This window comes from Sinocyclocheilus anshuiensis, unplaced genomic scaffold (genome assembly GCF_001515605.1).
Source record: "Sinocyclocheilus anshuiensis isolate Anshui unplaced genomic scaffold, SAMN03320099.WGS_v1.1 scaffold916, whole genome shotgun sequence".
NCBI lineage: Eukaryota > Metazoa > Chordata > Actinopteri > Cypriniformes > Cyprinidae > Sinocyclocheilus > Sinocyclocheilus anshuiensis.
In genome coordinates this window covers 1,833,942-1,855,470 of record NW_015548264.1, presented here as the reverse complement: position 1 = coordinate 1,855,470, position 21,529 = coordinate 1,833,942, and the positions used below count along the sequence as shown (strand labels likewise).

Below are 21,529 nucleotides of genomic sequence, written 5' to 3'. Positions count from 1 at the left end.
AGCTCGAGGAGCCCTATCGAACGCCACCCTCTGCGCATCGGTAGCCCCCCGGAATCGCTAGATCGGTCGGCGCCGGACCGCGAATTTAACCACCCGTAACTCCCGAATCCCAGGGGCTATCGACGCGGGGGTGGTCTCATTTGAAAGAGGGCCTCGAGACGTACACTCGATTCACATTCAAGAGGGTTCCTCGAGCTGAAGGGATCCCCCGAATTTGGTGCGGATCTGCCGCGCCGTTACGGAGATATGGTCGTTCAAAGTTTCAATGGTTTTCCACAGACCTAAACTTTAAAGCGTTTCATCCAGGTCGCCAGTAGCAAACAATGGAGCGCGCTCTGCTGGACAAACTAAGTAATTACACCATTTCAAGCATTTTATCTGCGTTATATGCTCTGTAAAAAAAAATTTCATATCAGCGGCGTATCGGCGGCATATTCGCCGATACCGATATATCGGTGACAGGCTCATATCGGCTAAACAATATATCGGTCGGGCTCTACTACAAAAGCACCATAAAAATATCTTGTGCACTTTATTTCAAAGTCAGACTTCTGAATCAGACTTTTCAATCAGTCAGTTGATCTGGTTCACAAAACCGGTCTGAATAATTTGTTGTTTACAACTGATCTGGTTCTCAAGCATCAATTTACAATCCAGTCAAAAAAGATATTATCATTCAATTCTGTGAATCCAGAAAAACAAATGTATCATGGCTTCAACAAAAACATTAACCAGCAGAACTATTTGCAGCATGATAATCAGATATTTTTCTTGAGCACCAAATTAGCATATTATGCAATTTCTGAAGGATCATGTGACACTGAAGAACTGCTGAAAATTCAGCTTTGACATCAAAGAAATAAATAACATTTTAAAATATATTGAAATAAAAAATTATTTTAAATTGTAACTTTTACTGTATTTTTGATCACATAAATGTAGCTTCGATGAGCATAAGACACTTCTTTCTAAAATCTTACCGATATATATAACAGAAATGCTGTTGATAGATTTTGGAAATGACACATGGAAGAGGCAACACTTCAGTAAAGTAAGTTGGGCCTCCGGCTGTTCTCTTCACTGCATTTTAAATCTTCATATTTGACTATTATTGTATTGCTCTGTCTGTCCTAAATCTGCCATACATCCAACATGATACATCAAAGACTTCACAAGCTTCACTGGAGCCAGCTGACCATCTGTTGCATTGGTATCGAGTTCAAAACACCCCGAAGCAACATTTCACAAGCACATTTAGGCGGAGAAACTACCTCTCACTTTTCAGCCGTCTTAGGGGACACATTTCCTGACTGACGTGTAGCCTATATGTGCTTGACAAGTAACAAGTGAAACGACTGCTGTCAGCAACTCATGAAAAACAAATTACACCAAAATCGAGGAGCGACATTAGCTATACATCAATAATAGATGTGGAGGGACAGCTTGTGCACCGAACGAAATTGAAGAGATGCAATATTTTGCGGGAGGCAACAAAACCCCTTCATACCAAGAACTAAAATTACATTTTCTTGGCTTATCTGGGACTCACAGTCTGCTCTTTTCGCGGCCCTTTCGGATTTCCACCTCCTACATAAGACACAAAACCCTATCAACAGTCCTTCTTGCTCTTTTATCCTAATATTGGTGTCTTCACGCTAATTTTCTTCCAACTTTCTCATTCCACCATCTCACCGCAAGTCATTTCTCTTCTTGTATCATTTTATTCACCTTTATCACCTCTCTCCTCCCAATTCCGACATGGTCATCTTTTCAATTTGTCCCTCCACATCTTTCGCTTTAACTTTGACTCTTTGTTCTCCTTCTTTCTTGCAGCGAGAGAGCACATTATTCCTGTAAACGCTCTGTCAGTTGCGTGTGTCGATAATCAACCCTGCTGGGTGGGCCACGGAAAATTGACCATAACCACTATTCAAGCAACTATACACTGTTGGACAGCCATTCTTGTATTCGAGAAGAGTAGGGAGCCGGGCATGAAAAGAACGAGGGTAAAGGAAGAAAATTAGATAATCATAGAGGAGAAACCAACATATATCAATCAATCAACAAATCAGCAATGCATAACAACCTTGGACGTGCTCATATAAAAAAGGGCTGTCTTACTGCTTCTAGTCTAGTATAAGGTCGAGATATAGGAGCTGATCACCAACCAGTGCTGCAATTACTGCTGTATTCTGAAAGCTGCTAAGAGCAACACCAATTTACTCCAAAACTGAACCTTCTAAGGCCATTTTGACACTGCGAAAAACACAAGAGGCCTTGCAGAAATCTGCCAAAATCTCGGCATTGGAAAGGTGGCAGGTACAAAAAAAGAAAAGAAACGAGACATGGAACAAAGCACGTTTTGGATCACATAATTTTTCATTACAATTTCTGCAATATAATAGTGGCCTTCCATCAAGGACAAACCCAAAATCTATTAAAGGAACAAATTACTCCAAAAAAGATTAAATTTGTATGGAAAAGAGCATCCAGTACATTCTTCAATTACAATAAATGGAAACTGGAGCTTTAATGCATCTGTGTAAATGTAAAAGCACCATAAAAAATCATTGACCCTAATTTTTTAGAAAACTAAAAAATTAAAACGAAATGAATTTTTAATAAAATAAATTAAATTGCACTTCAGTTAAAAAGTTTGGGTTTGGTAAGATATATATATATTTTTTTTTTATGTTTTTAAAATAATATTTTATAGCACCAAGGGTGCATTTATTTGATCAAAAAAGCTGTAAAATGCTAATATTGTGAAATATTATAACTGTTTTCTATTTTAATATAATTTTAAAAAGTAATGTATCACTGAGACAGCAAAGCTGAATTTCAGGCATCAGTTTTCAGTGTCACATGATCTGTCTAATATGCTGATTTAGTGCTCATCTTTTCTTATTATCATCAGTGTTGACAACAGTTGCGTTTAATATTTTTGTAGAACACAGGATACATTTTTTTAAGATTCTCTGATGAATATATAATGTTCAAAAATTATGTTTATTTGCAATAGATTTTTTTTGTAACAATGTAAAAGTCTACTCTAACATTTGAAGTCATATACTTAGTTATACACTAGTCGATTTTTGAATCTTAAAATCTTCAGTCTCCAATCATTGTAATTGCATGAAAAAGAACACCTGTTACATTCTCCAAAATTTCTTCTTTTGTGTTCTACAGACAAAATAAAGTTATATGAGTTTGTAATGACATGACGGTGAGTAAAAGATCATTTTCTGCAGCTAAAAAGCATTTGCATAAACAAAGAAAATCCTGCCCTAATGGGCATAAAGATGTATGTTACCTGCTCTATTGCATATAAAAGGGGTGTTTATAGGGTGGCCAAAGCAGATTACTGCCACAAACAGTGTTAATGAGAATACCGATATGCAGCTCTGTTCTGTAGATCTTTTGGTATACTCTCCAACTGTCCATCACATCAGATTTCCAGAGAAAGCACAGGCATGCCTGTGATAATGCAAAGTGTGTCAACTCCTAGAGCTGCGTCATGAATAGCAAAGAGTGGAATTTTATTGTAGGAATCTTTATGGCTTGCTGGAATCTGACTCAACCATAAAGCAGACCTAGCCCAAACTGATCGCTCAATGAGTGGTTGTTAATCACATTCAGAAATGGATAGCAACCTTACATGTTACTAATAAGGCTCCTTGATTATGTCATCAAAATAAGCCCCTGATGGCAGAAACCAAAATCGAGTTTCAACAGGTGGAGGGAAAAGGTACTGCGGCACACAGTGTGACGCCCTTCCCGTTGTGTTTGCACCTGTTACAGTGTCTAAATGAATAAGAAGTCTGAAAACAAACATCCTGCTGGGACTCACTCATGTCCTCCCACAGAAGTTATTTATCTCCCAGAGAAATAAATAAGTCAACAGTGCTGCAGAGAAGCAGACGTCATTTATGAAGCTGGGATCATACACAATGTTACCAACCGACGAGGTGCAGGGATCTGATTAAATAAAGATTCCAAAAGTGGGTTTTTTTACAGTGATGCCACATAAGAACCGATCTGGGTTGCACAAAGACCCGTTCGCCAAACAGTTTTTAAGAACCATTGTTTCTTTTGTGCAATGGAAAGGTTCCGTGGATGTTCTAGATGCTGGTAAAGTATTTTAAGAGTGCATGTTGGCAGCTATTATGAAACACACTTTCAATTGTGTTATCAAAAAAAGAAGGTAAGTAGGAGGTAAGTAGGTAGATGGGTAGAACAACTGCTGACTGACCTCAAAATAGGTTTGTGACTGAGCTCAGGTGCATTTCAATTCAACTGCATCATAAAACCAGCATGAATCAATGACAAAAAGTGCACGATTTGGTTAAATAAATAAAAAGCACGTTCTAAATATTCAGGTTGACTATTATTGAGACTAAAATAGGTAAAAGTTCATTTTAAGGTTAACCAGTTACATTACACGTACTTACTAAATTATGTATAATTACAAGAAACTAATCCTAAACGTAACCCTATAGTAAGTACATGTAGTTAATATTATTTATTTATGTAATTTCACTATAACAACGCCATACACCTTACATAAAGTGTAACCCTAAAAAAGTGTAAACATTTACCGCTTGCGTTCTTGCCACAAATGAGATGATGATACGGCTGCAAAAGACCCCACAGCTCCGAATCGTTATTTATGGCCTGTTCCAGGGTCTCCACGGAAAACTTTGGCACTCCGTTCTCCTTCTCCACCAGCGCGCTCCTCTGCACCCGGCTGAACACCTCTCGGAACAGGCTCTCCATACAGGCGCTCAGGTAGATCGCCGAGTGCTCGTGGATGCGCAGGGCCACCCGGCTATCCACCATCCACCCGAAGAACTTCCCGACGGAGAAGACGAGTCCGCATCTGGCAGACTTGCCCCGGCTGAACTTATCGCCCGTGTTCATGGTGTATAGCGACAGCGCGCTGAGCGCCGCAGTGATGCAGTTTACGGAGATGGTCCACGAGAGGACCATCTTGATGGCGCTCTGGATTTCGTGCTTGGTGCATCTGGCGTAACGCAGACTCAGGCGCTGCGCCTCCCGGGCGATCCTCACCAGCGCGCGGCTGACCAGCGCGGAGAGCTTGGCCAGGATCTCCCGCGACGCATTCCCCACGCACAGCTCCTCGTCTTTGCGCAGCGCGCCTTCCACCTCTCCAAGACTCCACGGCACGTCCTCCTCCAGCTCGGGCAGTTTGGCGCATTGGCCCGAGCACTCCAGGATCTCCGTGTCTTCCGCCAGGACTGTGTTGACCGTGTCCAAACTGTTGTGTCTGCTGTGCATGGATTCAGTCAGATGCCAGCAGTTGCCCCCATGTGCATACGACAGATGCGTGTCCGAGCAACAGAGCGACACGCTGGACGACCTGAAGGAATCCGCCGCTCCACCATAACCGGAATCGAGCGTTAAATCCTCCAGCGTCCTCGCAGCTGTCTTACCCTTGCCTGCCATGGCTGCACCTCATAATGTTAGGCTTATGCCTGATATTTTAAAGAAACCCCAAAGCCCGTTCCTGTGGCGCGCCCTGTCCTCGGAGCAGTAGAGGAATGTATTGCCAACTAATTTCACGCGCAAACACAATCTACAAGCGCGCGCAGTGACCAGAAAAAAATATATATATCTCCAACGCGCGCCTCTGCTCCCAACTTTGGCTGCGTAATTCGAGAGCTCAGAACGCCTTCACCAACCACTGCATCATTCACTGCAAAACCACTCATCTGGGGAGGAGCTATGCAAATGAAGCACTCATAGGAGGAGGGGGCTATACATAAATCACTCTCAAGGAGGGAGGGACTATGCAAATTGAAATAACTTATGAACAAATCGACAGGCTCCAAAAGTACATGGGTGCCTTTTTCACTTTCAAAACGTAAAATCAATCAGAAAAATAGTCTCATACTAGTAGTGTCTTTCAAATTTTAAAACGGTTATCCTTAAAAATGACATATATGAGCAAAATGCAGATTTTGATTGAAAAATATCAGTATCTGCATATTTGTACAAACGAATAATTAAATAGGAGACATTAATACAAATTAATATTTATTAATTATATTATTATTATTTATATTGTTATAATATTATACAATTATAAATCATTATTCTATGATATATATATAATTGTATATGGAACAAGATTATAACCTCATAATCTCTTCTAAACACTCTTCTCTCTTATCAACTCGACATGCTTCTCTAGCCGGAGGATGTTTACGCGATGATTCTGAAATTTGTAGATCAAAGCAATCGCTTGCACAGCTTCTGCACCTTTCATCTCTCTATCCATCTAAAATGTAACTCAGGCAATTACTTCAGAATTGTCAAAAAAAGTTCTGGAATGAAACAAGCACGCTGTACAAGAATAGATTTAAAAACGTCTAAAGGCTTTGTGTGTTTAATTATGCAAGTGTTCTAGCGTGAAAATAAACTAATTGTTTTGACGTGAGAAGTCTTGCAGTCTGTCTCCTTATCAAGCTCATTATTAATACGAATAGAAGGCGACATTTGGCGCATTGATGGAAAATTGTTGCGTATCTGGCGCCCTCTCTAGGTGATACTGAGTAATAGCCTTTATTCTGTGAATATGGGGCAAATTATTTTGGCAGGAAGATTATATAACTGAACCTGTTATTTCCACTTGACTGTTCAGTGCTCACAGCAGAAAAACATGCTGTTTATAACCATCATTCCCTTTTTATGAATAAAGATGCTTATTACAAAAAAAACCTTGCACAAATGTTTAGTCATTATCAAAAACGAGTGCTTTATCAAAAATCTACATTGTGCCTCGGTTGCATCCAATGTAACACTGTCTAATATTCTTATTAAAACCACTCTGATCCTTATCTAATTTCCTGTTCATTAAATCAGTAATATGGACAATATTTTTTCAACAGAAATAAACTAATTCTATTAGTATTAAAGTGTTTTAAGCTATTAAAGGCACTGATTGAACTGACATTCAATATTTGCTATAATAAGCACAATTATGCTTTCATTCAAATTTCATCTGTTCTACATATTTTAGTAATGACCTTAGATATGCAGTGCCTGTGAATAAATCAGTCCGCAGCAGCGGCAGGCTGGGATACAGAGGTTGTTCTTCTTAATTAAGATTTCTCCTTCACATGTTCTTCCATCATTGCTTGTTGCCTGGAAACACAAAGGTGACAATGTATTTGGTGCTTATGTATAGCTCACATAAAAAATCCATCTTATGGAAACACAGAGACCATTACGGTTATATTAGGACAAAAAGAACAAGTATGAATAAGAAATGTGTAATTAAGTCTAGATCTCCAGATTCATTCCTCATCTGGAAAGTTTAATTTGGTTATACAGATACTACGGTTCATGTTTTATGGTTGGCAATGAATTGCATACGTAACCTCACACATTCAGACATTTTTCAAGCTACTATTTGGCTGAAACAGCAACATGCATACATAAATGATGTTGCATAGAAAAATGATGGTGAAATATAAGTATTCTTATAAATAAAAGTGGTAGCAATATGTTATTGCAGTATTTTAAATACATTTTCTGTCAGGACCACTATCGTCAAGGACCTTATATATGAATGCTTAGATAGGTGTCGTATTCCCATAGGTTGATGGGGACCAGCTGAGAGTCAGCTGATGCGAGCTTGACTAACGTGACCTGCCAGAACTAACGCTATGCTAGATAAACATATGCATACTTGACATCTAGGAATGTGGATCTACTAACTCCTTCTTGGTGAGGCAGCATCTAAACTTAAATGTGCAGAGTATGCTGGGAAAGCAAAGACCTTACAGTACATGGAGGCTCCCCTCATCCCCCCAATCCCCCCCATCCCCATCCCATGAAAAGTGGTTTGTAAACAAACCAGGGACAAAGAGTCACTGATGCTTGATAAGGCAAGACATGATATTAAAAGAACCAAAGGGGTATGTAAACATATTTAAAGGACCATTATTATTTTGTCATTTGCAGTATAAGTAAATATATATTATGTTAAATAGCATAATCGTTAACTAAATGGTCAACAAAATGCAATTTTGCTAAAAATGATGAGATGTAAGGAATATGACCAGAATTGTATTCATGCAGATAACTGGTGCTTTCTATTGTGTAAAGAACGCCAAAATAAGTCCAGAAAATAAATATCTGCCAACAATTCTTGGAAAAAAATGCGATTTTAACAGCACGTCTCAACAGTGCCATCTTTCTTCAGGAAAACACAGCACACTGACACGAGTTTGCTCATGTCGCTTCTCATGTGCCTATCCGGGTACTGCAGATCCAGCCAATCAAATTCGAGGACTGAACACCACAGTCCTTGATGGTCTTTATGGGGTTGCAACGTATAAATCAAACCTCGCAATGTTTATATATGCAGTTTGCACATACATCAATTTTTAATAATGTTTACAATTTCGTTAATATTTTGTATAAACAATAGCATTGTAATTATATGCACATATAGGCTATGTGCATATTAACATAAACAACATCAAGACTAATGTTCATTCACAATATGTAATGAACAGCATTTTTATAAAGTATAACTGGTTAGTGTGTTACAGTTAGATAATCACATCAAAGGAACGTGACTGAGGATCAACTACGTCACACTAGGGCTTGACCAAACAGAACGCGCTATTTCATGTGCGCACTCAACTAGGTGGAGTTTAGTCTACCGATTGCATTGCATGGCTGAAAGTCTATGGAATCTTCTCCGTGGGAAAATATTCACAAGTGGACACAACGTTGAAGGAAACAACCAAGACACGATGAATACCTAATATGAGATCTCACTTCATGCGAGATATTGCTTTATTTTGCGACAGCTGCCAGTAACGCGGTTACGAAGGGCTCGGGCCAATATTAATATTTACATAATCGCGCTGATTTAGGGCTCGCTCGTCTCCGAATTGACTTCAACTGGAAGACTGCGCGCATTGAGATTTAAGTCAACTCACAGATCAACTTGCTTCACAAGCGAGATATAAAACATGCACAGTATTGTTGATTATTTTGGGTAATTCAGAAAAACAAGTTATACAACAGGGAAGTGTACTTTGCGTTGCGTCCTGGTCCTAAAGCCGGTCGTGTATTCGGCTGTTGCGCGGGTAGCCAGCGTGCGCCCCAATGCTTCAACTGTGGTCGTGTTCCAAATCATTAGACATGAAAATGGAAAGTGTTTTGTTAGAGCAAGGCTAATTATTTTTTTGCCGGACATAATCCATAATCATTTGCACGCGCATACATAGTGACTTTATTAGATAACTTGTCGTTTTTTACGCTTTTGAAAGCAGTTTCTTCTTTGGAGTGTGTAGTAAGGCAACGCGAAAGGAGGTCTATATCGAATCACCCCAGCATACTACAAACGGTTGAAGGGACTTGAAGTGGAGTAATGGTGGTAAATACGGTCCACTGGTTCAGGAAGGGCTTGCGGCTCCACGACAATCCTTCACTCGGAGACTCTATCCAGGGAGCGCACAGTGTCCGCTGTGTGTACATCCTCGACCCCTGGTTCGCCGGATCCTCCAACGTCGGGATCAGCAGGTGGAGGTAATGGATCGGACGCCAGATATTAAAATGTGTGTGTTTGGAATGCACTGCAAAATCTTATTTGGAGCAGTCTACTAATAATAATCTGTTTCTAACAAAAAAATAATAGGCTACTGTAAATATACTGCAATCTATCCATTCTATTATGATTGTTCTAATCTATTTCACTGATTATTTTCTATTCTACTCTTATCATCTGTTTCTAAAATTAATTATTGCTAAAACTTTACATTAATGTCCCATTAGTTAACGTTAGTAAATGCATTAACTAACATTAACAAAGCAAACTGTAACAAATGTATTGCTCATTATTAATGTTTAGTTAAAATACAACTGTTCATTGACAGATCATGTTAACTTAGTTCCATTAAATATTATTACGTTTTTATTTTAACAATATATTAGTAAATGTTGAAATTAACATGAACTAAAATTGATAAATGCTTTATATTTTCATTGTTAGTTCATGTTAACTAATGTAGTTAACTAATTTTAATAAATGCAAACTTATTTTAAAGTGTTACCATTCTATTCTACTGGAATCTATCCATTCTGTTATGATTGTTCTATTTTAATCTATTCCACTGATTATTTTCTATTCTACTCTTATTTTTCTTTCCTGTTCTTATCTATTCTCATCCGATATATCATAATAGATTATATCCAGTTTTAATCTATGCTATTCTATTTGGTTTCATTCTAGCATTTTCATAATGTGTTCTATTATAATCTCTTTAATCTACAGCTATTCTATTACTCTATTCTATCTGTTACAATGACATCACTGCAAGGATGCAATGAGATCAAAGTGCTTTATTAAAATACTTTTGCATGATATAGCAGAACCTCTATATGCATTTCAAACAACGTGTTACAAATAATACAACTCTTAAGTTAAACTGCTACCAGTATAGTAATAACAAAACTTATTGGACTTATAGACTTTCTTTTAATGATGATAAGTGTTGGCAATTTATCAGTGGTCATTTAGTAGATTTATAGACTGGTTAGAGATAAAAATGAATGACTGATTGCAGCCAGTGCATCTCTTTGCCATAGAGAATGTATTATGTCATAGTATCTGAATTACTAAAGAGAAACTAGTATGTTTGTAACTAGTTGAGTCTACTGACTGGTTGAGCAAGGTCCTATTGACAGATTGCAGCTTGTCCATCAGTGTCAGTGCGCTTCTGAATAGGTTTCTGAATGGCATTGTAATAAAAAACGGACTTATACCAAGTCAAGGTTTATATGCAAGGCTATTTTAGTTTTCAAAGAGGAGCCAAAATGTGTTCATAAACTTTTTCTGACCCTGTGTCCCAGTGAGGTCACACACAGTTTATGATACTATAAAACTCAACTGCCTAAACGGTCAGTGAGTTGCTGCTAAATGCTCAGCACGTGGAGGTTTATAATTTGGCAACGGTTAGACTATTGAAATTGTATTCCAGTAATATTAAAAATAAATATTTAAAGAATAAATACATTTTTTTCATATCTATAAATTTGCATATCCAAAAAGCTACACAAATGCATTAGTTACAGTCTCTGTTTTGTATTCTTATACTACAAGCAGTATTACATAATACAGACCCTTGCATCAGTCTTCCACACCCATGCTTGCTTACTATACATCTCTTAAACTCTTAAAGGGATAGTTTATCCATAAACAAATATATGTCTTTATTTACTCACCCTCATGTAGTTTCCAACACAGAACACAAGGAGTTCTGAAAAAAACGCTCTTCCATTAAATAAAAGTAGATGGGAACTTGAGCCTGTAAGCTGCAAAACGGACAAAAAAACATCACTATATACAAGTCTTATGGTAGATTTGAGTGAGAAACAGACTGAAATGTAATATTCACTCAAAATCGTGCCTGATTGTATGGAAAAGACCAGCTTGGACATTCTATAAATATCTCTTTTTGTGATTCACGTTAGAAAGTAAATTATATGGGTGTGGAACAACCGGGGATGAGTAAATGATAAAGATCTGTGCTGTTTTAAAAAGCTTTTTACACCCTGTGCAATATATACAATCACTATAGCATGTGGTGTGTGTGCAAGTGTGTCCATTTCTATAAATGTATGTTGGCACACACACTCGAAGTGAGGCCTATTGCTGGACGACACAGGTGATCTGATTGTATGCTGGGTGATGATGTAACAGCACTTAGTGTCTCCCGCCTTCATCTGCTCTCTTGTGTCTCCATTGTGTTGGGAACTAAAATGGGTCAGTGTGTTATAGAGGGTTACTACAAAATGCTTAATAACGTGCTCAGCTGTGGTGACCTACTTTATTCACCATGGAATCAAAATAGGCTCTGGTACCACCAGTTTACATAAACTGGGAAAGATAGATGGTAAAAATTTTCAAGATATAAAATAATAAAGTAATAACAATAGGATTTAGATTTCTTTTAATATGCTTGCTTGGTTACTGAAGATGTATTTATCTTTTACTGGCTCTGTAAAATCTGTCTAATTAGGGACAAGTAAATGAAATCAGAATAATTATGCATGGCTTTGGTAAATTGATGAGTTGATTTTGGAAAAAACATACACCACAAAGTTGCTAGACTTTAATTTTACATTTGAACTTGATGCACTATATCATCTCTGCAATCATTACAACAATGATGCAGCTTGTCATATAATATGATACTGCAGTGCTCTGTCTGACCCGGGTTCTGTTTGTGTGTCACTGGGTCAGACGACTGGGAGACAAGTCTTTGATTCTGATCATAAGGCTGTGAGTCAATGACAAAGAGAGGGAGGCTATGGCTTAGATAGGGATTTACACATTATCACTGACTGCGAGCAGAGGACAACGTTTCTTGCGAGCAGATGCAGAGCAGGCAGGATCATACAACAGTACGGAAATAAAAAGACAGATGTTTTGCTGCAGCATGAATCATCTGTAAACAAGGATATACACTTAGATCCAAAACAGAGCATGTTGAAAATGTGGGATCTTTTTCCATGTCAGGATTTCGAAAACTTCAAAAATGTTAAATGACGCAAGAATAAACTGATTTAGGGCTCCACGATAAATCGCATGCGATATTTAATGCGCATCTTGTCAGTAAAGCCGCTTCTGTAATCAGCGGTAATCTCCATCACGTGCGTGCTTTCACATGAAGCAGCATTTACTACACAGAGCCGTTGTTCACTGACAAGTTGCGCAAAACCACGATCATATATGTGATCGTGCAGCCCTAAACTGATTCTGAACAATTTTCTAGACTTCTGGTCCCCACTGTATTAGTTGAGCTGGTCACAGGTTTTTTGTCAGCCTCTAAACACAGCTGTTTCTAATCAGAGTATTAACGTTTGTATTGTGTGCTGCATCCTGCTACATGTGGACTGCATTATTAGGTGTATTTTCTACCGCTCAAAAGTTTGTCAGTAAGATTAGTTGGAGTTTTTCTGAAAGAAATTAATACTTTTATTCAGCAAGGATGCATTAATCAGAAGTGACGGTAAAGACATTTATATTGTTACCATAGATGGATTTAAAATTAATGCTGTTATTTCGAACTTTCTATTTATCAAAGAATCCTTAAAAAATGTATCTTGATTTTCAAAAACATAATAAGCAGCACAACTATTTTTAACATTGATAACACTACGAAATGTTTCTTGTGTATCATGTGACACTAAAGAGGAGTAATGGCTGCTGAAAATTCAGCTCTGGCATTACAAGAATAAACTACATTTTAAAATATATTGAAACAGAAACTGTTATTGAACTGTTACTGTTTTGACTGTATTTTGAGACTTTTCAAAAACAACCACAAACTTTGTCCCAAGTCAAAACACATAGTCTTTGATATTCTGGTCAATCAACATGGCTCAGATCCCTCCTGCTACATTCAGTTTATCCATCTTGCTTTTATTTTGATAATTCTATCAGAGAACCATGATGAATCATCCTCAAACAGACAGTAATCCATGTGACACTAAATAAATATTTGATTGGCCACTCTGTAGAGCACCAGGCTACTTTCTTTAGCATCTTATGATTAGTTTTACAGTCCAGAGAGAAACACGACTATCATATGTCAAATGAATTAAGGTTTTTGTATTGAAGATTATGCAAAACTGTCATGCCAAGATATATTAAGCTAGTGTCTGCACTAAGACCCAGACAGGAATCCTCAAAATGCATATTACATAACATTCTTTTGTCTGACAGGGTTAGGGTTAGAGAGCAAAAGTTTTAGAGAGCTTTCATTTGAGATCAAATATAATTTGGCCAGTATTATCCGAGGTTGTCTATAGGGCAGGGGTTTTCAAACTGGGTCCCAAGGGTCCGTGACGCAAAGACAGGGGGTCCGCAAAATAATTAGCTATACCGTATTTTCCGGACTGCAACTTGCGTTTTTTTTATCTTCTGAAACGTGCTATGATTTATATTCCAAAGTGGCTTATATAATGTATTAAAGGGTGTCGGAAGGAGGGACTTTGTAGAAAACGAAGCGTTTGAGAGAGGCGGGGCATAGAGGACCTACAATAATGTACAGTATTTTACAAATAATGTGTTTTTTGAACATTAAAGCATGTCAACATATTCTATTACACCAAATACACCAAATAATGATCTTTAAAAAAAGCATCATATGACCCCTTTAATGTCAAATAAGCAGTGTTTATAAGTGTAAACACTTAAAAGCGGGCACTTCAAGGTTTATATAGCTAAATATATTTCTCATGTCTGTTTGACAAGTAGACAGAATCGAGTCCGTGTTTTGAGTTTTTCTTCATTTTAGGAAGTGGTTCACATAGACCAAGACGGCAAGCGCATTTTGTTTGTTTTCTTTATTTTACAAAAGCACAATGTTTCACTGTCATTTTGAAGGTACACAAATAAAAATAGACCGTTTTGAATGATGCCTCGCTCTTATCTGACAGATATCACATTTTTCCGCTGATATAAGGAATCCAAAGTGTTCGCGCTGGCGCCTCCCGCGCGCACACAACATATCAGTTCTAGCATTGCAACTTGACATCACAGCCTCATCATCAGCAAACTAAATGAGACAACTAAACCTACAAAAGGTATTTGGTGACTCAATTTAACTTGTCTGTTGTACAATATGTAGGTTTTGCGGGTCAGCGTGAGCATGCCGTGGTGTTTTTCCAAACACTTTTTTGCATATGTGAAGGATGCTGTTAGTAAATATTCGGACATGAGAGAATTACAAAGCCTTCTTTACATAAGTAGCCTAATAGTTTAGCAACCAAATGTTAGACTGCGTAACGATTCACTCATGGAAACGATTCATGCCGAATAAGAGGTTTGCGAGCTAAATATGTGGTTAAGTTTAAGTTTTTAGTAAGTAAGTTTAGTTTGTTATGGGCATAGCCATAGGCGCCGGTTTATGTTTCTTGTGAGTGCAAAAAAACTAGCATTTTATTTTTTTTATAAAACACATTTTCACCGCTGTTTACACAAGTAAATGATAACTGGGCTGTTATCATACACATACGCAACAAATGCTTAACATATTTAAACATTCTCATTACTCAGTAATTCATTATACTGGGTGTTAGTTTTTTTCTAGAGTAGGTTATACACCGTTTGATGGTGCGTTTGATGAATTCACTACACAAAATTGATCTTGCGAAGTGAAATGCATGCAATTACCAACCAAATAAATAATACACACATTTTTTCTATGATGGTTTGCGCTTCACTAAATAAAATTATTTAATAAATACCCGTTTACAAAAAGCACTTATTCGCGCGTTCACAGGACAAAGTTGAGTTACACGTAATATCTGAGGGAGCACAGAGCCATGATCACTATATATATAATGGAGAGCAAGCCCGCTGTAAGCCGAGAGATTCGTGCTGGCGCCCTCTCGTATTACAATAATGCACTCTCGACATTTGCCATTAAAATAATGCCAAAAACTGCCTCAAATGAACTATAAATACGAGAATAAAGTTGTAAAAGCTGCAATCCATTTCTTATTGGTTAAAATGAACGAAGACTATCTTGTGTTTTTCACGAGCACCCACGGGATCGGCGCCTATGGCATTTAAAATAAATGTGACCTAATCAGTATTTAAATTATTTCTGAAAGTAATAGTAAAATGTGACTTACACACCAATGCAACTTATGTTTTGTTTTATCCCCCCCCTCTGACCTGGTGCAACTTTCCGGAAAATATGGTAAATTTAATTATGCTGTATTATTAAAAAGTACATATACAATGGGGACCATTTGCACCAATAAAACATTCATATTATATTAATTTCTCCTACCCACATTAAACTTTAGCCTTAAAAACTGTTATAATTATGAGGGGGTCCTTGGAAAATCTTCTGCCCTGTAAGGGGTCCCTGGCCCCAAAACGTTTGAAAACCCCTGGTTTAGGGGTTGAGGAGAGTTTAGCTTTGGAGACTGGAGTTTTTCACTTACTCAGCTCTTGAGGTTATGTGAGATCCTGCAGACAATAGGGTCAATAACACACTGCAGCTGTAGCTCAAATGGTAGAACGAATGCCAAGGATGAATAATTGTAAATGTAAGGTCTTGTTTACAAGTTACGTGGTTTAGGATGAAATAATCACTGGATTTTTCCAAGGTTCAAAACTTCGAAATGTATTCAGTTTTGTGTACAGCAGAACAGTGAATTCAAGGTCATTGGAGTGCATCTCTTGAAAGATGAATGAGTGTCTGTACATGCATAATGACAGCTATATAAGGGCGGTAGCCTGTTTTAATTTCAGCTCAGTGCATAATAAACATATCAATGTTCAGTTAGCAGTTGCCAGTGGTGCCAAACTGAGTCAGTCGTTCCGTATTTCCTATGTTTTGCCCCTATTTTGCAAAGCAGGAATGGAGTATTCGCGCACACACACACACACACAACTTTATATTTACAAAAAGAAAATTATTTTTTAATAAAAGCAACTTAAAATGTTTGAGTTTGTGTGTTTATAAATAAAAAAACAATATCATAGAGAATTCGATTTTGTCATATTTTTTGTAAAAAAAAAATGGGTACAACATTGGAAAAATGAGTGAGGTTGAAACCTTTTGCAATACATTGTCGCTTCAGCAAGTAATAATCTATAATTATTATAGCAGTTATTCTGTCAGCAGATAGTTTCTATTTTTACCCTATATCTGTTCAATGCCTTGCCTCCTTTGAAATGTTTTACACTTCAATATATTCTGTTGCACAGTGTAATAGCATTGCAATAGTTATTGTGAGAGTATAACTGCCTTATTATTAGACTTTTATTATGTGCATGATATTATTTGTCAGTATGTGGCTATAAATACATGTCATGTCTCTCGTTGCTCAGGTTTTTACTGCAGTGTTTGGAAGACTTGGACGCCAGCCTCCGCAAACTCAACTCACGACTCTTCGTTATCCGTGGCCAACCCACCGATGTCTTCCCCAGGCTCTTTAAGGTTTCAGTTGACTGAATTATGTTTCAGTATAGTAATAATCTTGCACCAGGATAAGGTTTTTGATTTATGAAATATCCTGGATTAGAAAGAACAAAAAAAAAAGCTCTTTAAATGTGACATTTTCATCTAATCTTCCACATGTCGTGACTTGGCTCTCTCTCTCACTATTGTGTGTCTATGAGTGAATATTTTACACCCCCTAATGGTATGATTTTGTAATGCATCCAGGAGTGGAACATTACTCGTCTGTCCTACGAGTACGACTCAGAACCATTTGGAAAGGAGCGAGACGCAGCCATCAAGAAGCTGGCCAATGAGGCAGGTGTGGAGGTGATAGTTCGCATCTCTCACACGCTCTACGATCTGGACAAGTAAGTACTTCTAAATCCATTCAATTTTGGTGAAACTTTTGGTCTATAATTAATTTGTTGTAACTGACCTTTTGCTAAGCTCTGCCCCCTTGAATGCCACTGCTTGCTTTACAGCACTTTCCTAAATCATTATGCCAATTTAAAACATTAATTTACCTTGGAGTAAATGTAGGTGTTCTTAATAATACTTTTATCAAGATTTATCAAAGAATTTGGAAACAGGATAAAAACTTTAGGATAAAAACTCTATAAATTTCTGTCTGTACTCAAACCCTATTCAAACACACAGGACTACCATAGACTGACATTAGAAAAGATCAAAAGCTTGTCTGATGTGGTGGATGGCAACAGTTGGTAACATTTTTAAGGCAGAGTCAACTGTAACTGATATTCTTTATCTTACTCACTGGTGGATTGTCGTCTCTCAGGATCATCGAGCTGAATGGAGGCCAGTCTCCGCTCACGTACAAGCGCTTCCAGACCCTCATCAGCAGGATGGAGGCGGTGGAGACCCCGGCAGAGACCATCACAGCAGAAGTCATGGGGCTGTGCACCACGCCGGTCTCTGAAGACCACGATGAGAAGTTCGGTGTTCCTTCTTTGGAAGAGCTTGGTTAGTCTGCTGTCTTTCAAAAAATAGCTTCAAAACTGAAATGTGTAGCATACTAAACTACTCACCTACATGAAGTATGCAATACATCCTTAAACCGCAATCAGTCAAACTGTCTTTCCTTTACTGTGTTTACCCTGTAAAAATGGTAATTGTTGATGAATTGTTTTTCTGGAACAGGCTTTGACACAGAAGGTCTGTCCTCAGCTGTGTGGCCTGGAGGAGAAACAGAGGCCCTCACTCGTCTGGAGAGGCACCTGGAGAGGAAGGTTGGAGACACTCCATGAATCACACATTTACAGCTGTGAATTGAAATGTTATAAATATAACTAAAACTATAAAAATTCAGAAAACAATGACATTTAGTGAGTTGATAATAATCAGACCCATTTTAACTGATGCTTTCAAGATTATCATATATTCTTATATATGATATATTATATTCATATTCATATGAATATATTCATATTCTTTCAAAAAATCCTCACCATCTACACTAACATTCAGATTTTGGTGTCATTTTTTATTTAATTAATTATTTTTTTCCCTACTTTTAATCAGCAAGAATGCATTAAATTGATCAAAAGTGACAGTAAAGACAACAATATTACTGTTTTTACTGTATTTTGGATCAAATAAATGCAGCTTCTGTGAGCATAAGAGACTTCTTTCAAATACATTAAAAATCACACCAACCCCAATCTTTTCAGCCGTGGTGTATGTTTACCATTTAAATAACTTGTTCAACAAAATACAGAAAACAAGAAGTTTGTAAGTCAAGCTGACCACTGGCCATCCTTATTGACGAGCGCAGTAAATTAATGATTCTTTCATAACCAACTTTTTTGTTCTACTGTATATGTTGAAAACAGTAACAATATTTGTAACAATAGACACTACTGTACAAAGGTTTGGTGTCAGTTAAATTTTTGCTTTCTTTTTTTGAAAGAAATTAATACTTTAATTCAGCAAGGGTATGTTAAATTGATAAAAAGTGATAGTAAAGACATATGTGACCCTGGACAACAAAACCATACGATTCTGCACAATCTGAAAGCTGAATAAATAAGCTTTCCATTACCCCAATCTTTTCAGCCGTGGTGTATGTTTACCATTTAAATAACTTGTTCAACAAAATACAGAAAACAAGAAGTTTGTAAGTCAAGCTGACCACTGGCCATCCTTATTGACGAGCGCAGTAAATTAATGATTCTTTCATAACCAACTTTTTTGTTCTAGGCTTGGGTGGCCAACTTTGAGCGTCCAAGAATGAATGCCAATTCGCTGTTGGCCAGTCCCACTGGCCTCAGTCCATATTTAAGATTCGGCTGCCTCTCCTGTCGACTTTTCTACTTCAAACTCACAGACCTCTACAGAAAGGTCAGCATGTTATCATATCTGTATGTCACTGTACTTCAAATGACGTTGCTAATGTTAAACGGACTCGGGGAACATGTAGAGAGTTAGCTGAATGATAACTTTTCCCCCACAGGTCAAAAAGAACAGCTCACCTCCTCTGTCCCTCTATGGCCAATTACTGTGGCGTGAATTCTTCTACACGGCTGCCACCAACAACCCACGCTTTGACAAGATGGAAGGCAATCCTATTTGTGTGCAGATCCCGTGGGACAAAAACCCAGAGGCTTTGGCCAAGTGGGCTGAGGGCAGGACGGGTTTCCCCTGGATTGATGCCATCATGACCCAACTGAGACAAGAGGGCTGGATCCACCATCTGGCCCGACACGCAGTCGCTTGTTTCCTTACCCGCGGAGACCTGTGGATCAGCTGGGAGGAGGGCATGAAAGTATGAGGAGCTCATGATTGTGATTTTACTAATATGACAGACCTTCAGTGGCAGTACTCACATGCATGTGTCTTCACAGGTTTTCGAGGAGCTGTTGCTGGATGCAGACTGGAGCGCGAATGCAGGAAGCTGGATGTGGCTGTCCTGTAGCTCTTTCTTCCAGCAGTTCTTCCACTGCTACTGTCCCGTGGGCTTCGGCCACCGCACTGACCCCAACGGAGACTACATACGGTGAGTTGCAACTGTACAGCGAAAACAAAGAACATTTAAATGATTATTAAAAATACCTTTAAAAACATTGAAACATTAAAGTAGATACTTTCACTTGCATTTAACATGCGTTAAAATCACTTTTGTAAATGTAATTTGATGTGGCCACCAAAATGGGACATCTCAACTTTGACCCATATGTATAAAATCTACTCTCTTTTATCTGTTGAAGGCGATATTTGCCAGTGTTAAGGGGTTTCCCAGCAAAGTATATCTACGACCCCTGGAATGCACCTGAAAGCGTCCAGAAAGCAGCCAAATGTATAATTGGTGTACACTACCCCAAACCCATGGTGCTTCACGCCGAGGCAAGCCGCCTCAACATAGAGCGTATGAAACAGATCTACCAGCAACTGTCCTGCTACCGTGGCCTGGGTAAGACAAAGACTAAGGGAAAAGAAAATGCCACACTAAACCATACATCACTCTCTGAATATGTTGCCTGCAACATTTCTTGACAGATAAGGACTTATACCTACAAAAAAATAATGATGTAAATGTGATTAATCCTTATAAACTACTTATAGGCTTTTGGCTTCTATTGAGGGCTGATTTTTGAAAGGAGTTTTGTAAATTGGGTATGATTGGATGCCTGGATTAGCAGAGAATCTGGATGGAACAAGTTTGTGTTCTTCTCTGACTGATGCCTCTCTCCCTACAGGACTGCTGGCAATGGTGCCATCCAACCCTAATGGCAATAGTGAGAATTCCACAACCATAAAGGGATTCCAAACAGGAGATGTGACCAAAGAAGTCAATGGACCTTCAGGTTTGGACACTCCCTAACTTCCCTATATTTTATACATGCTACACTATATTAGGCATGTCTGTTCATTTTAATTTCAATTAAAAAATGAAAAATTAAATTGTGAATTAACTAATTATAACATACACACTACTATATCTGATAGATTTTCTTTAATTCATCTCAGGCTATTCTCAAGGTGAATGGCATGGCAGAACGATGCTTTACTCACAAGGAGACCACCAAACAAGCAGCAGCATGCCACTTCAAGGTACAAATGCTATGCCAATGACACATCAATATCTATATCTGCAATTATCAGCAATCTGTCATTAAATCTCAGCAGTATTGTTATTTTTCTATATGCAAAACATGTCATGATTGTTTATCTTGCAGGTTTTTCAGGCAACACTAGTAGCACAATGTGCTACAGGCAAGAATCCCAGCAGATATCTGGTCCTGCTGTACAGCCAGGTAATGACCTCCACATTTAAGCAGAGGGCAGTCTAATGTCATACAGATTTTAAAGTCAGCATTATAATTTGTACATGTCATTGTCAGGACGAGGGCTACACAGCAGCACCTTCCAGACATTTGGAAAACGACACAGCGAGGAGTCTGGTCCTGCCACAGGCTCAAAAGTCCAGAGGCAGAGCAGCTCTTAAACATCAGGTATGTCATTAGTTGTGTGGGAAAAAAAAATGTGTGTGTGTCAAAATAATA

At 38.1% G+C, this 21,529-nt stretch overlaps 2 protein-coding genes across 2 annotated transcripts in view; one reads left to right on the top strand and one right to left on the bottom strand.

Moving 5' to 3' along the window:
- Positions 1-5,612, bottom strand: part of LOC107655613 (ankyrin repeat and BTB/POZ domain-containing protein BTBD11-A-like) — a 140,829-nt gene extending 135,217 nt beyond the window's left edge. Inside the window, exon 1 of the mRNA XM_016443182.1 lies at positions 4,599-5,612. Within this exon, the coding sequence (XP_016298668.1) occupies positions 4,599-5,466 (868 nt within the window). The 5' untranslated portion in view covers positions 5,467-5,612. The remainder of the gene's footprint in view (positions 1-4,598) is intronic.
- A 3,056-nt stretch (positions 5,613-8,668) lies between these two features.
- cry1a (cryptochrome circadian regulator 1a) overlaps positions 8,669-21,529 on the top strand; it is a 15,243-nt gene continuing 2,382 nt past the window's right edge. The window contains exons 1-13 of the mRNA XM_016443181.1: positions 8,669-9,570; positions 16,898-17,006; positions 17,235-17,377; positions 17,806-17,990; positions 18,168-18,256; positions 19,227-19,367; positions 19,480-19,791; positions 19,871-20,022; positions 20,234-20,436; positions 20,723-20,830; positions 20,994-21,077; positions 21,203-21,280; positions 21,368-21,478. Of these exons, the coding sequence (XP_016298667.1) occupies positions 9,413-9,570; positions 16,898-17,006; positions 17,235-17,377; positions 17,806-17,990; positions 18,168-18,256; positions 19,227-19,367; positions 19,480-19,791; positions 19,871-20,022; positions 20,234-20,436; positions 20,723-20,830; positions 20,994-21,077; positions 21,203-21,280; positions 21,368-21,471 (1,866 nt within the window). The 5' untranslated portion in view covers positions 8,669-9,412 and the 3' untranslated portion in view covers positions 21,472-21,478. The remainder of the gene's footprint in view (positions 9,571-16,897; positions 17,007-17,234; positions 17,378-17,805; positions 17,991-18,167; positions 18,257-19,226; positions 19,368-19,479; positions 19,792-19,870; positions 20,023-20,233; positions 20,437-20,722; positions 20,831-20,993; positions 21,078-21,202; positions 21,281-21,367; positions 21,479-21,529) is intronic.